Source organism: Ailuropoda melanoleuca, chromosome 1, assembly GCF_002007445.2.
Source record: "Ailuropoda melanoleuca isolate Jingjing chromosome 1, ASM200744v2, whole genome shotgun sequence".
NCBI classification, from domain to species: domain Eukaryota; kingdom Metazoa; phylum Chordata; class Mammalia; order Carnivora; family Ursidae; genus Ailuropoda; species Ailuropoda melanoleuca.
This window is the reverse complement of record NC_048218.1, coordinates 207859074-207873404: the sequence shown is the minus strand read 5'-3', so window position 1 is coordinate 207873404 and position 14331 is coordinate 207859074. Positions and strand designations below refer to the sequence as shown.

Here is a 14331-nt window from a genome sequence, read left to right as displayed (position 1 = left end):
TTATTAAATATTTCTTCACAGAATATTTAACCATAAGAAAAAACATTAGGGATAAGTCAATATGAAAAAAAAACTTCAGGACTGTATTATACACAATCAGAATACACAACCAGACATAGAATATTCCAATTTTGCTTAAAATGTGCATCTTGTGCACCTAAGAAAAAGAACTGGGAAGGTTCTCCAAATAAAAGCCTAATGCGGTTCTCTGGGCAGGTTTATGGGTCATGTTACTTTCTTGTCCACATTTCTCTGTTTTACACAAATGTTGTACAAAAAAAGTAATTTTTATAATCAGAAAAAAAACTGATAAAAAAACACAGATGAAAATTTTTAAAACCACTTCCTCTGTGGACCTGTACACCATGTGAAATCTGTTTTCTTTACTTCTCCTCATTCAAGACATGGGATGGGCCAAGCAGCAGGCCCTCCAGCGCCTCCCCCCGTGACTCGGCCTGCTCTGAGCTTTGAGGGCACGACTCAGAGAGAAGCCTGATGCCAGAATTTCCCAGGCGGCGTTATAGACTGAGTGGCACTGACACTTCATAATGACCCAGGAAAGGAGTAAGTGTGCTGACACGGGCCTGGTGCTCCCAGCCCAGGATCTGCAGCTGTCACCCGAGCCTGCCCCGTCTCTCCCTACCCCTCACCAGCAGGGTCCCAGGATGGAGCACGGGACAAACTCAGCATTTCTTCTTCCTTACTACAGACATTTTTTGAAGCCTGAATTAGGAATCACTTCTCTAATGCTTTGAAAACTAAAACCAAAAAGGGACACTGCAGAGCATTCTGCGAGTCAAAATGGACAAGCTCTCCTTCATTCTTGAATATATTTTAAAAAAACAAGAAGTCATTCCTCTAAAGCATGAGGTGCTCAAAGCCATACGCATCCTGTCACAGAACACAGCGATAATCCTCCAAGCGGTCCTGCCCCATGCCGACAATGTGGTCTCCAAGATGCAGCTCGGCACATATGCTGGGAAAATTCCACAGGTGATGCTACACTGGGAGGAGCAAGCAGAGGCCGCGAGTCCATACCATGGCTGACGTCCTCACTGTAGACATCTGCCACTGCGAACTGAAAACTGTCAATGTCACAGCAAAGGGGCATCTGTCCTTCCTCCCACACCTGGGTTTAAAACCTCGTTACCTTTTCTAAGTTCAGCCATGACTTTTAAAGTGGTCTTTTAATTACAGAAGGGGTTTTTCTTCCATGTCTTCCCTTACCTCGAAATTAGGTGAGGCCTACAGAGAGTGAAGCATTGACTATCCCGCTTACCACTGGGATAGCGTGAGTGACCCCATCCCCGCTGTCAATGACGATCCCCGTTAACGTACGTTCACCAACTTGTCGAGATGTCCAAGAAGCAGCTAAGGCCAGCACTGCCTGGATAAAAGACGCAGAAACCGTTAGCACACGGGGAACTGTTTCTCAGGTCTTCTGCCTGCTTGTTCTCAGGCTCACTGATAAGCACTTTCTTAGTTGCTCCAACTAACTCTCAACCTTTCCTATCCTCCATCTCCCCCCGCCCCACCGCTCCAAAACTCAAATTCCAAATTATACAAAACACAAATTCACTATACCTAAACTGGACGGGTCAAGTTTTCAATAAAATAAATCAAATGTTTACAAAGGAAAGCCCATGAGAAAGGAACTTCACTATGGAGGAAGAAGATTTTAATTTCCAAGCCACTAGTGCCCAGTGTGGGTCCACAGACAGGCTGCAATAAGATCACTTGTGGAGTTTTTTTAAAAAACAGACGACTAGATCTCACACCCAGAAACTCTCATCTGGTAGGACTAGGGCAGTGGTGCTCAGCCAGGGGCAATGCTGTCCCCCAGGGAATCTCTGGCAACTCTAGAACCATTCTGATTGTCACACTTGGAGAAGGGGAGGGTGGTGGTAGTGCTTCTTCTAGTGGGTAGAGGCCAGAAAGCTAAAAATCCTGCAACACACAGGTCAGCCCCCACCACACAGAACTGCACATTCCGAAGCACTGAGGCTGGAAAACCGTGGTCTGAGGTGAAGCCTGAGAATCTGTTCTTATGTAAAACACTCTCCAGGCAGCCTTGATGCACTTGGCCGTGGTTCAGTGTTTTCTAAAGTGTCTCCCTACTCCACGGAATGTAAATCACCTGGGGAAGAGGAGATTTCTGGTTACATGAATTCGCAAGTGTTGGAATGAACAGATTTCTTCAACGCAGGCATGCTCGGGTCTCTACTACTCACTGTGAATCACCACGTGCACGCTACAGCACGTGCAATCTCCCAAATTATTTTCCTATGCAACTCCTCCTTCTTTTCCTTCAAAGGGACTAGTATGATGCAGAAAATATTTGGGGAAACACCTATCTCATTATTCCCCCCCCCAAACTTCAGCTAATTCCTTTATATAGGATGGCAGACAAATAACCACCAAAACCAACAAAAATCCCCAAGCTATGAACAAGTAGCTTCAAAGGAAGTTCTGTAAGCTCATAAAACCACAGGAGCCTACAATCCATAGGAGGGACCCTCCAAAAGGTATTTATTTTCTTTTTTAACAGACTCTATAGTGTCTTTCCTTTAATATGATCAGGAATGAAAGAAGTCAAAGAAAGGAATCACACCTATACCCCGATCTTGCCACCCAAAGAGAAATGGGTTAGATATTAATGCATGTAAAAACAGCCAGATAAATCCTATATTAACGATGTAAACATAAAAACATAAACCACAGAACACGTTCTCCACAGTGTTTGAGCTCAAACCTGAGTGGGGTCAGGATGTATGCTGAGGGAGTGGGAAAGGGAAGAACACACCTCGCGATCTTCCCAGAGAGAGCCTTGGGAATCACTGTTTCTTCCACTACTGGACCCCTAAGGACTGTTGGGAATTGTAAAAATAACTTTGTTTTTACCTGAACCGCAATGTAGAGTCCTGGAACATTAAACGATTCAAACATAATTTCTGCAAGATATTCTCTGTTTTCTGGCGTATTCAGTGGAGGCTCTGTCTGTAAGAAAACATTCACTATATTTAGCCTTCACCCAAATTTACTGTAATTACATCAGAGCCATAAAAAAAAATTAACCTAAAAGCATGTTAATTAGGATGCTATCCCATTCCCTAATCTTACAGATAGAGTACATTTACAGTGATTAATTAAAGAAATCGGGCATGGGTCTTAAAAGCTTTAAGACGGCAAAGACCGCTCAAAACATTTCTGCTCTTATTAACCACCCCAAAACAAGAACAAGTTACAGAAAAGGAAATTCCTTCAAGAACATAACACCTAAAATACCCTGAAACTGAAAAGACCTTCAGCAAGCTGCCAAGTGCAGTAAAAACTCAACCAAGACACATGAAGACAGACACCAAAAGGGAACACCACTGAGTCTAGATCCCAGGCAAAGAATAGAGCTCTCTGCAGAGAAGCAAAAGCAGTCAGCCCTGGCTTGGAACCAGATCGTCAGTTTGAGCAGAAGAGCTGGAGACTCCGCCCAAGCCCTGCCTGCCCTCAGAGCACACGAGGCAAAGTCAGAGGAAACATCTTCGTGGTCAGCATGAGGCAGAGAAGTGCAGGCGAGAGGCAGCTTCCCCCAGACTCCGGCTGGCCCCAGCCCAGCCTGAGCTCACGTACACAGCGAGTCCAGGAAGAACTCCCCCATTCAGAGTCCGGGGGTGAGGGAGGAGGGAGGGCACAGAAACCAGCCAGACACGGTATGGAAATACTAAAAGAAACAAGAGGGGAGAGAGAGAAAATAGGAAAAACAAACAGCAGACAAAACACACATGCCCAGGAAGATAAAAAAACAAAGCAGATACAAATCAAGACCAAGAACAACTCAAAACATTCAAATATCCATTTAAAATCATCATCATTATCAAAGAGGATTATAGGAGGATAAAAAGAATAAATAAACCTTTTTGTCATTCAGCAGTATGTTGTGAACATTTTTCCATGTCAATAAATATGGACATACATCATACATTTAACACTGTAAAAAGAAAAAAAAAGAATAAATAAAAATTCTCTGGGCCTGTTGGGAAAAAAAAAAAAAAAAAGTAGTCCACATTACCCTTCATTATAGACTGAACTGTGTCGCCAAGATTCGTATGTTGAAGCCCAACCCCCTCTGACTGTATGTGGAGAAGGGGCCTCTAGGGAGGTGATCACGGTCAAATGAGGGCGTAAGAGTGGGCCCTAATTCGCTATCACAAATGTCTTCATGAGAAAAGGAAGAGACACCCAAGAGCTCTCTCCGTCTCCACACGTCAACACAGAGGAAAGGCCACGTGAGCACACAGCAAGCACGTGGCCACCTGCCAGCCAGGAAGACAGCCCTCACCACGAACACTGCTGACAGCTCCGGGATCCGGCACCTAAAGCCTCCACAGCTGTGAGAACACAAAGGACTATTGTTTAAGATACCCAGGCCATGGTATTTTCTTAAGGCAGTGTTCGCACACTGTGATACCTTTCAAGCTGGAAAAGTACAGCCAGGCGGGAGCATAGCTTCATTTCACACTGGGACACATGGGGCCACACGTACAGTGTTCTGAGCAGGCAGGTGTGACCCAAGAATTCTACATCTGGTCACACTGCCAATCAAGCATGTTACAAAAACAGAATTATCTTTAAACATACAAGAACTTGGAGAAGCCCTTCGTGAATTAACTCTGCTAGAAGATAAAGTTCAGCCAAACAAGAAGAATGCACAAAGTACAGCCAAAGACTTACACTGAGCAACTAATCCATGTAGGATGTAGAAAAGACTGCTCTTTTCCGGGATTTACAGAACAGAATACAAACGTTATAAATTAAAACAGCAGAAATACTATCAAGCTGAGAGGTATAAAAGAAAAGGAGAGAATATAAAAACAATGATATCTTTTTATCACGGAATCAAACACATTGCTTTAGACTGACCAAGCATCAGAGGTATTAGCACACATAACGTTATAAATGTTCATATTAGAACAAGTTCAGTAACAACCAATCAAAAGAGGAGGTAGAAGGAAGAGGAGGTAAGAAAATGTGGAAATGTACCAACGTGCTCACTAGTCACAGGAGGAAATAGTTAATCACCCCTAAACAAATACCGAGTAAATATATACAATCATAGTTGCACTAAAAAATGTTTTTAAAAATACCAAATTATTATAAAGAATACACACTCACTACAAAGCAAAGAGAAAACCAAGCCACAGTTGCTTTTTTTTTTTAACATTTTATTTATTTAGTTGAGAGAGACATAGTGACAGAGAAAGCGAGAGAGAGCACGAGTGGGGAGGAGAGGGGGCCCAACGTGGGGCTGGATCCCAGGACCCTGAGATCATGACCTGAGCTGAAGGCAGACGCTTAACTGACAGACACCCAGGCGCCCCACCAAGCCAGAGTTCTAAAAAATTAGCACATAAATAAAACACATTAAAGAGAGAAAGCATAACATCAAGTAAAACAGCTCGTCAAAGAGCAAACATGTCTGTCACGCAGCGGCAGGCCAGCCCAGCGGAGATCACATGAGGGTCTGAAGTCCCAGCGGTTGGGTTAAAGCCCAGCCTTCGATTTCACTGTGTTTAGAAAGTGATCTTCCCTCTGTGCAAGCTACCTCACAGAGGTGGAAAGATGGACAGAGTCCAACTGCACATAGCAGCGCCTGGCATGGGGATGGGGCTCGATGAAAGTGAGTGATTTTTACTAAAATCTTCAGCAAAAACAAGTGAGAAACTCACCTACTAAAAAGAAAAGTCTCTCAACTAAGACCATGAAACAAAATGAAATTACGTTCTGCAGGCCAGCGAGCCGTGTAAAGCAAGAAGCTCGAAGGAGGGCCAACGCCAGCACTGCTCCTGGGAGATGAGACACCGACGAGCCACCATGAAGGGAGCGGTAAAGGAAATTATAGAGAATACGCCACAGCAACTAGGAAGAAAGAGCTCTCTCCCTGCCCCCGTGAGACAGTCCATGATCAACTGCTACGAGAAAGACAATGGCGTCTCCAAGTCGTACACATTCTCGACTGCTCTTCAGTGTCATTGATTTTTAATGAAAACTTTTCAGAAAACGGTGTGGGAAGGGAAATGGGGAGCCACTCCACAGGCACGGAGTTGCTCTGCAAAAGAGGACAGGGACCGGAGTCCTGGTCTGAACTACACATTTACAAACGATCAGGAGGGTAAATTTCACATTACATGCTGGTCACAACATTTTTATTTTCTTAAATAAAAGAAAACAAGGTGTACAAGGTGTGTATTTTGTTACCATTTGTATAAAACAAGAGAGGTTATAATCCATATGCCTGCACACAATTACCTCTGGAAAGAGAAACAATTAACTGGTTAAGAACTGATGGAGGAGGGTCTGGGGACCAGAACACAGGGGAGAAGGAAACATACTTTGCGCTGGAAATCCTTCGCACCTGTTGAATTCTGCGTTGTGTGTGTGTATTAGCTCATCAAACAAACCAACCCAGCAGCCCCCCAGCTGCCTGCTTTGCTTTAGACTCCTGCACAGCAAGTGCTATGAAGCTCACACACCGTGCCACCAGAAAATTTAATCGCAGTGATTAGAACCAATATATTCCCTGGATGGGAGAAAGAAAGCAATCTCAAAACACAGGACAGAAATAATGAAGTCATACACAAAAGCAGGTTGTAAATGAGGGATCTAAAAATCACTCAACAATGTATTACTTACGTTGATGTGACTACCTGGAAGAGTGGAGAGTAAATCTGTTAATACCTGTGAAGTGCCAGCACACACTTAACACTATAAATGTTAGTGTTTACTGTTACAGATTTCTTTCATTTAAAGCACATGATCAATGGCTGCAGAGTCCAACAGTATTGGCTACAATGTCTCTCTCTTAAGGAACCTCCTATCAGTCTGGAAAATGGGCCTAATAACTACCTACCTACCTCAAGGTTGTTGGTGGAATGAAATAAATAAGTTAATACATGTAAACACTTGGGGGGCGGGGAGCCTGGGCACACAGTGTGTATTCAAGAAATTCAGCTGTAACTATCAATAAATGCTATTCAGACCAGCAGAAATAACATACATTAACTAAAGAGATTTATACTTTTTTCTCACCTTGAAAGGGATCCAAGCACTTTAATAGTAAGTTTATTTTTAAAAAGGGGGGGGGCATTTAAAGTGCATAGAAGGGGAACAGCATCAAGAGAAAAGGGTTTTAAAAGGTCAGAGGAGAATGAGCATAGGTCACATATAGGTCACATAGGTCAGGGAGTGTTTCCTGCCCACCAGGTAGGAGCTCCCTATGTGGTCCAGAGCAAAAGGTGAGCCACTGGGAAAGACACCAGCAGCAGGGAGTAGATTAACTCTGGCTCCCCGGATATCTCCTGGGTTTAAGTGCAGTGTCAAACCATGTTCCAAATAACCAAATGGATGAAGATTGAGTATAAACATCAAAGGAAAGTAGATTTACTACATAAAAATTTAAAGTTACAAATGTTCAAAAAACATAGCCTACAAAAGCAAGAAAAAAATCAACTGAGAAAAACATAATCTGGTGCTGACAAAAGCTTCCTATTATATGCAAGAGCTCACAGAACAAACAAAACGCAGGACAGGCATACAAACGGGCTCTTAGCCCTAAAAGGAAGGCCATCCAGAAACCTGCTACGACATGGACGAACCCGGACATCGTGCTAAGAGATATAAGCCAGACACCAAAGGACAAATCCTGTGTGACCCCACGTGCTTGAGGGCCCTGGAGTGGTCAGATTCACAGACACAGAAAGCAGAAAGGTGGGCGCCAGGGGCTGGAGACGGGGACAGGGACGTGTGTTTCATGGGAAAAGAGTTTCAGCTTGAGAAGATGAAAAGTTCTGGACATGAGGGTAATGATGGTTGCACAACAGTGTGAATGTATTTCATGCCACCAAATTGTACATTCAAAAATGGCTAAGATGATAAATTTATAGCATGTACATTTTATCACAAAAAACTTCTGAGAAAAAAGTTCACAGAAATCATAGCAATAAGAGAAGCAATAAAACACTGAAATGCACAAGAGCAGAGGACATGAACCAGCAATTCACAGGAGGAAATACCACTAGTTCACATGTGAAAAAATGTTTACAGTCAAAGTTCTCAAAAAATGCAAATTAAAAGCAAGGTGAATTTTTCCGCCATCAAATAATCAGGAGTGGTATCAACCAACACTGACAGGAGCACAAACAGAGTGGCCTCTGGACACTGCAGACAGAGCCTGAGACGGGAAGCCAAAGACTCATACGGTATCTTTTTTTAAGATTTTGTTTGTTTATATGACGGAGAGCAAGCGAGAGCACAAGAGGAGGAAACAGCAGAGGGAAAGAGAGAAGCAGACTCCCCGCTGAGCAGGGAGCCTGATGAGGGACTCGATCCCAGGACCCTGAGATCAGGACCTGAGCCGAAGGCAGATGCACAACCGACTGAGCCACCAGGTGCCCCAAGACTCATACAGTATTAATACTTCTGGACCCCGAAATCAAGAAGTTGGAAACATAGTAAACATTTAAAAAGAGGAGAAGAGCTAAACAGACAGGAAGCATCCACTGGACAGGTGACTGCAGAGCCATTCGGACAGGAGTGAGGGAAACCGCGTGAGAAAGGCAGGGGACACAGCACTGAGTGTGCATTATCTCAACATATGAAAAGATACCAGATGTTAATCATTCCACTCACTGCAACAGGACTGTGCAAAGTCCCCGAGGCAGCCTCCGAATGTTCTGTCATACCCACAGTTCTGTAATAATGGGAAGGAAACCTTTCCAAGCAGGGTGAAGCCCTGGGTCGCGGCCTGCCGGGGAAAGGCCACAGAAACTCCTAAGACAACCTCCTGTCTTGTGAATCCATGCACAGGGAGACTCAACAGCAGCAAGAGAGCCACAGCGCAGGAGAAGCAGCAGCACACTGCGACCGGGCCCTTCCCTGGCCTGCTGGCTCCCTAAAGGGGATGGCGCTCTCCATAGAGGTAGGATCCAGCCAGGGTTTCGGAAACAGCTCAGTTCTTGTTTTGCCACTGTCCTCATGCCCGCAGTCACATCACACACAGTATCCATTCTCCCTCCTGCCTTCTGACAGAGCACCGACCACTCACAGGAGGTGGCAGCAAGCCCAGAGGAAACGCATTTCCCACACTTCCTTGTGGACAGGGATGACCAAGTGAGTACGTTCAGGCCAATAAGAAGCAAAAGCTGATAGAGTATGGCTTCTAGGAAAGTTCGTTATGAGGTTAAGACTTGAGTAGTAGACTCCCCCTTGCCCTTAAACCTCTATCTTCTCTCCCGGAATGCAAATGTGATGACTGGAGTTACAGTAGCCAACTTGTGATCATGAGGCATCCTTACGCGGAAGCCATATGCTGAAGATACTGGAGCCCAGAGATCTCTAATGACACCAGAGAACTGCCATACCAACACTGGCCACCCTACTACATCTATCAAAGAAAAATAAAACCCCTAACTTGTTTAAATGACTGTTTTTTACACTTTTATTACTTGCTGCCAAAAAATTCACCATCTGTGAAGAATTTACACTAAAATCTGTGTATTTCCGATTAAGGGAATGTTTATAGTATAATTAGGTTCTCCTGGTTCTTGAATAAAATTCAGCATTATTAAGGGCAATATCCTCAAAAGTTTTGAGAAACATAATCATAAATCCATTTCTTCCTCAATCCTCCATTTCTTCTACACTTCCTACCGGTAGCTGTTCCTTTAGGAGATCAAATTTATTTATTCGTTCATTCATTTATATACGTAGAACACTTCAAGATTTTGCGCAGGGGCCATGCTAATCTCTGTATCATTCCCACTTTAGTGTACGTGCTCCCAAAGCAAACACAGATCAATTTAGATAAAACTTTCCCAAACCATTATGTATAACAAGACCTAAAGTGGAAGCATTGAGTTTTTATTTTTTTTAAATACTGAAGCATATGATTAAAATATCAAATGAATGCAAGCAACATAAACATTTTTATTCATAACAATGGTAAAATATCATCTGGTATTGATTCAGAAATGAATAATTAATCGGGACCATAGAAACCAATCCATATTTCTGGATAAGGACAGCAAAATGGACACATGTACCTAATATTGCTCCACTCCCATATGCCTCTGTAACAGCAATTAAGAAACCTTTTTAAAGATATAAATCCTCCAGGAAGGAGAGTGGGGGAGGAGAGGACACTGTGCTGGAATCTGGAAAGCATGTGGCCGGTGGGAACGAACCTAGCAAACCCAAGGAAGCCCAGCTCTGCCCTGGCCAGTGGCTACGGTATTGCCCAGAGCAGGTCTGCATCATTTGCAACTCAGAACACACCACGTGTGATAGTTAATTTTATGTGTCAACTCGACTGGTCTAAGGGATGCCCAGAGAGCTGGTTAAACATTATTTCTGGGTGTGTTGTGAGGCTGTTTCTGGAAGAGATTAGCATTCAGTAGACTGAGTAAACAGATCTGTTCTCACCCATGTGCATGGGACCAGAATAGAACAAAAAGGCAGAGGATGGGAGATTCTCATTCTCTCTCTCTCTCTCCCCCCGCACCTTGACGTGGGATGTCCATCCTCCCTGCTCTTGGACACTGGAGCTCCTCGTTCTCGAACCTTCTTGAGCAGCATGTGCTGCTTGTTCGTTCTTGCTTGATTCATATTCAAAAAATTTGCAAATCTCTTCTGAAGTTATAACTCAATTTCCACTCAAGAGCACTGCAATTCTTTAAAATACATGATTCTGTTTTGAACTCCAACCAACTCAGTATTGAAAAGAGTACGATTCCCATTTGCTATCTGCTCAATCCACATGACCACTATGACTGGAGTCTCTGAAACTTCTTGAAAAATATGAGCTGTAATGAGCTCATCCTCACCCTGTATTGTTCCGACGTCTGCTTACAGCAGTCAGAAAGAACAATTTTGTGAGCTACCGAGGGACGTATGATTTAGACCTCTCAGACTCTCCAACACCAAGAAGCTCTTATCCGATGTAGCAGTTCAGTAAATGTCTTCAATTAACTTCTACGGCTTGGCCATAAATCTCTAGCCTTGCTTTACTCCCCTTTAACTGTTCCATTAACTGATGATTAAGGGTATAAACCTGAAAGAAATTTACCATTCTCACCACTTCCTCAAGCACCTCCTGCAACGAATGGAATGGACTTGCAGAATTCAAAGCACAATGTGCATAACAGGATATTTTCTTATCTTTAATTTAATAAACCTGATTATTTTTGAACATTCATTACAGATACTCCATTTTAGCCAATGGACTTCAGCTTTTCCATATTGAAACACCTCCAATTCCTTCCTGGTAAGTGGTTTTACCTTACTGGCCTTTATGCCAGCTAAATCAGAAAAAAATTTCTTTCAGGAAAAGCTTCCTTGTGTGGCGACGTCCTGGTGGCCTCGTCCATGTGGAGTGAAGGGGAGAACTCCTGGCCCAGAGAGCTGGAGCAGACAGAAGGAAGTAGCTGGGCACGGCGCCTGCTTCTAAAATCCTGTCCAACAGGTAGTTATGTGATGTGCTAGAGGAGGAAAAATGCCAAATGTGACAGGTGGGAGCCTGTGATTTGTTTTGGCTATAAAGACAAAGCCACACAGACACACTGTCAGTTTCCTGGCTCCATTTATTTTACATAAACCACTATAGATACACAGCGCAGAATATATGCAGTGGCCTGTAAAACACAGGACCCGTCCTTGGCAATTCCCAGTTGTGAAGATACAGCCAGAAAGAAGATCAGAGCACTTTCAAGGACGTGCTTTAATAGACATTAAATATATAGATTCCACTAACTACCGTAATAGCCTTATAGTTAACATATTTTAAGTCAGATAATTCTAAAGAACACTCCATATTTAACATTAGAAAGAATTATATAATTGGATCTGGGACCATTTGACAATATACTTGTGTGGAAAAAATCCAATGCTAAATTATGTACGTTTTAATATGCAGCTTATGTTACATGCAATTGCTCTCTATAAAGCAAGTGTTGTGAACATGTAATTAATTTTAACTTAAAAAGAACATTTCATGGAAGGAAACACATAATGTTGAGTAGAACAACTAGTAAAGATTCCATAACCAAGAGACATTTCTCCTCATTTCTTTGTAATGTTTTATTTTATCTGAACAAGATTAATTAAGTACCATAATCGGGGCCCATAACTCAGCTCAGTTTTGTTTTATAATAAGATTTAAACCCTGGGGCGCCTAGCTGGTTCATTCGGAAGACCATGAGACTCTTGATCTTGGGGGTCATGAGTTCAAGCCCCATGTTGGGTGCAGAGATTACTTAAAAATAAACTAAAAAAAAAATATATATATATATATATATATATTTAAACCCTGGCAAAATAATATTTTGACTCNAAAAAAAAAATATATATATATATATATATATATTTAAACCCTGGCAAAATAATATTTTGACTCGGTTTCCTCTGCTATAAAGCAAAAATCATAGTCATCAAGTTACTTCAGGAGGACATCAAAGTACATAGTTGGTTTCCTATCCAAATGCATTCCTCCCTCCATCTTCCTTACAAATGGAGGCCTGTTTAGGTACTTACCCTCCCGGGGCCAGGTGATCAGAGATAGTCCCCCACCCAGCCCCAGGGAAGAAATGTGATTAGTCTACACCTATCAAGGTAATTCCATTGCCCTTGCTAGTGACCAGGCCAGGCAGGGGCAGATGGGACACATCCGCTGGGAAGACTCCCAGGAAGGGGACTCTTCATTCCTACAAAGCACTTCTATCTCTGAAAGTGTATAAACTGAGAGGTGGAACAGCGGCTTGGACCGCCACCCTGGGGCCTGGGGGGACCCAACGCAAGACGCCACGCTAGAGCCCGAGGGTAACCAGCCTTGGAACCTCCCAGTTCTGGCCTTCCTGTTCTGAGAGATAATGAGCCCCTTTTGATTTTAGACATTTTTGTTAGGCCTTCTGTTATTTGCCAAAAGAGCATCCCAATTCATACAAATAGATTTAATAAGAATTAAAAACTCTCCAGAGAAGAATATCTTGAGTTTAAAATCTAAGTAATCTAAAAAAACCAAAATCTAAGTAATCTGGAATTTTGAGGGCTATGGTCCTCTCAGTTCCAGTTACTCACCATTAAAAAGTAATGATCCTCAGGTTCAGCTCGAAGATACTTAAAAATCACTTGTTCCATGAACCTTTCCATAAGATCCCAGTCTTCAATTATTCCATGTCTTATTGGCCACTATGGCAAGAGAAACCGAAATACAGCAAGCTTCAGTTTATAACAGTAAGACTCAGAGCCCCACAATGCCAGCCCAGGACAGACTGGGTTAGTAGACAGCACGGCCTCCTGCACAGGGACTGATGCTAACTCACAGAAAGAAACAACAGGCACTTCAGCAGAGAGATTAAGCTATGCTACCGTTTATATTCTACTGCACCCACTTCTGAGCATGAAGAACCATCTTAACAATGGGTAACAGACGGAAAAGTGCACACGAGCCACGATACCATTCAATCTGGAGCTTTTTTCCTAGAACAAATTTCTACTTAATTTTAGTCCTTTTTTTTAATTAATCAATATGTAACTTCCCATATCTGACAAGTTAATTTATCAACCTGCAATTGCACAGGAGCTGATCTTGCTTTCGCATGTTACCCAGCGCTGCCGGTGTCAATTCTGCCTTCCAGAGTTTTGTAAATTCACTTGATTCCCCAGATCAAAGATACCCCATTCAAAAACAACAAACATAAGAATAAAAATAGACCCGTAACTTGTAAGTACAATTTCCAGATAATGTGCCATTTTGCATTATTCATTCTACCACTCTGTTCTTGGCTACACACTTAAAGAAGCAAATTCCTCTCAGGAGCTCACCTTCGTGGCGTATGTGGGCTTATCTATGGCCTCATCCCCTATGAAAAAGTCCAGGTCATCGACTCCCCTCAACACCCTCCTTTGGGCTTGATCAACTACCTTTGCCGACTCTCTGNGGCAATCCCTTAAAAAAAAAAAAAAAAAAAAAAGCACAAAGATTTCCATCACTATTCACATTTATTTGAATGATCAAGAAAGGATATACTATAATCCCCATGTATATACAAGTAAATTTTCAATGTTAGGGTTTTATCCAGGGTGGAGGTGTTCACAGAAAAGGCACTATCAATGAGTACGTAAGATACACAACCAAGTTTTCTGTTGCAGTGTTCTTTTCAGAATGGCACAAAAGAACTTCGCTGATCTGCTGCTAATCAGACAGAAATGACATCACTAAATCTCTCAATTTCATCTAGAAAAATCCCTCGAGATAGTAAATGAAATGCCCATGGAGTATAGTACATA

The 14331-nt window shown here is 42.6% G+C and overlaps 1 protein-coding gene and 1 pseudogene across 5 annotated transcripts in view; both read right to left on the bottom strand.

The window, feature by feature from the left end:
• The window catches only part of ACTR3B (actin related protein 3B), a 48463-nt gene extending 34470 nt beyond the window's left edge, over positions 1 to 13993 (bottom strand). For 2 of the 5 annotated variants that reach the window (XM_034639859.1, XM_034639881.1), the window contains exons 1-4: positions 13867 to 13993; positions 13120 to 13230; positions 2902 to 2997; positions 1280 to 1387 (exon numbers count right to left, since the gene is read on the bottom strand). In XM_034639859.1, the coding sequence (XP_034495750.1) occupies positions 1280 to 1387; positions 2902 to 2997; positions 13120 to 13191 (276 nt within the window). In that variant the 5' untranslated portion in view covers positions 13192 to 13230; positions 13867 to 13993. Of the gene's footprint in view, positions 1 to 1279; positions 1388 to 2901; positions 2998 to 3907; positions 3983 to 11325; positions 11526 to 13119; positions 13231 to 13866 lie in introns of those variants that run through there. The other 3 variants (XM_034639876.1, XM_034639866.1, XM_034639885.1) reach the window with 3 other exon arrangements.
• Positions 9750 to 9840, bottom strand: LOC117795517 (annotated as a pseudogene).
• Positions 13994 to 14331: the final 338 nt, after the last annotated feature.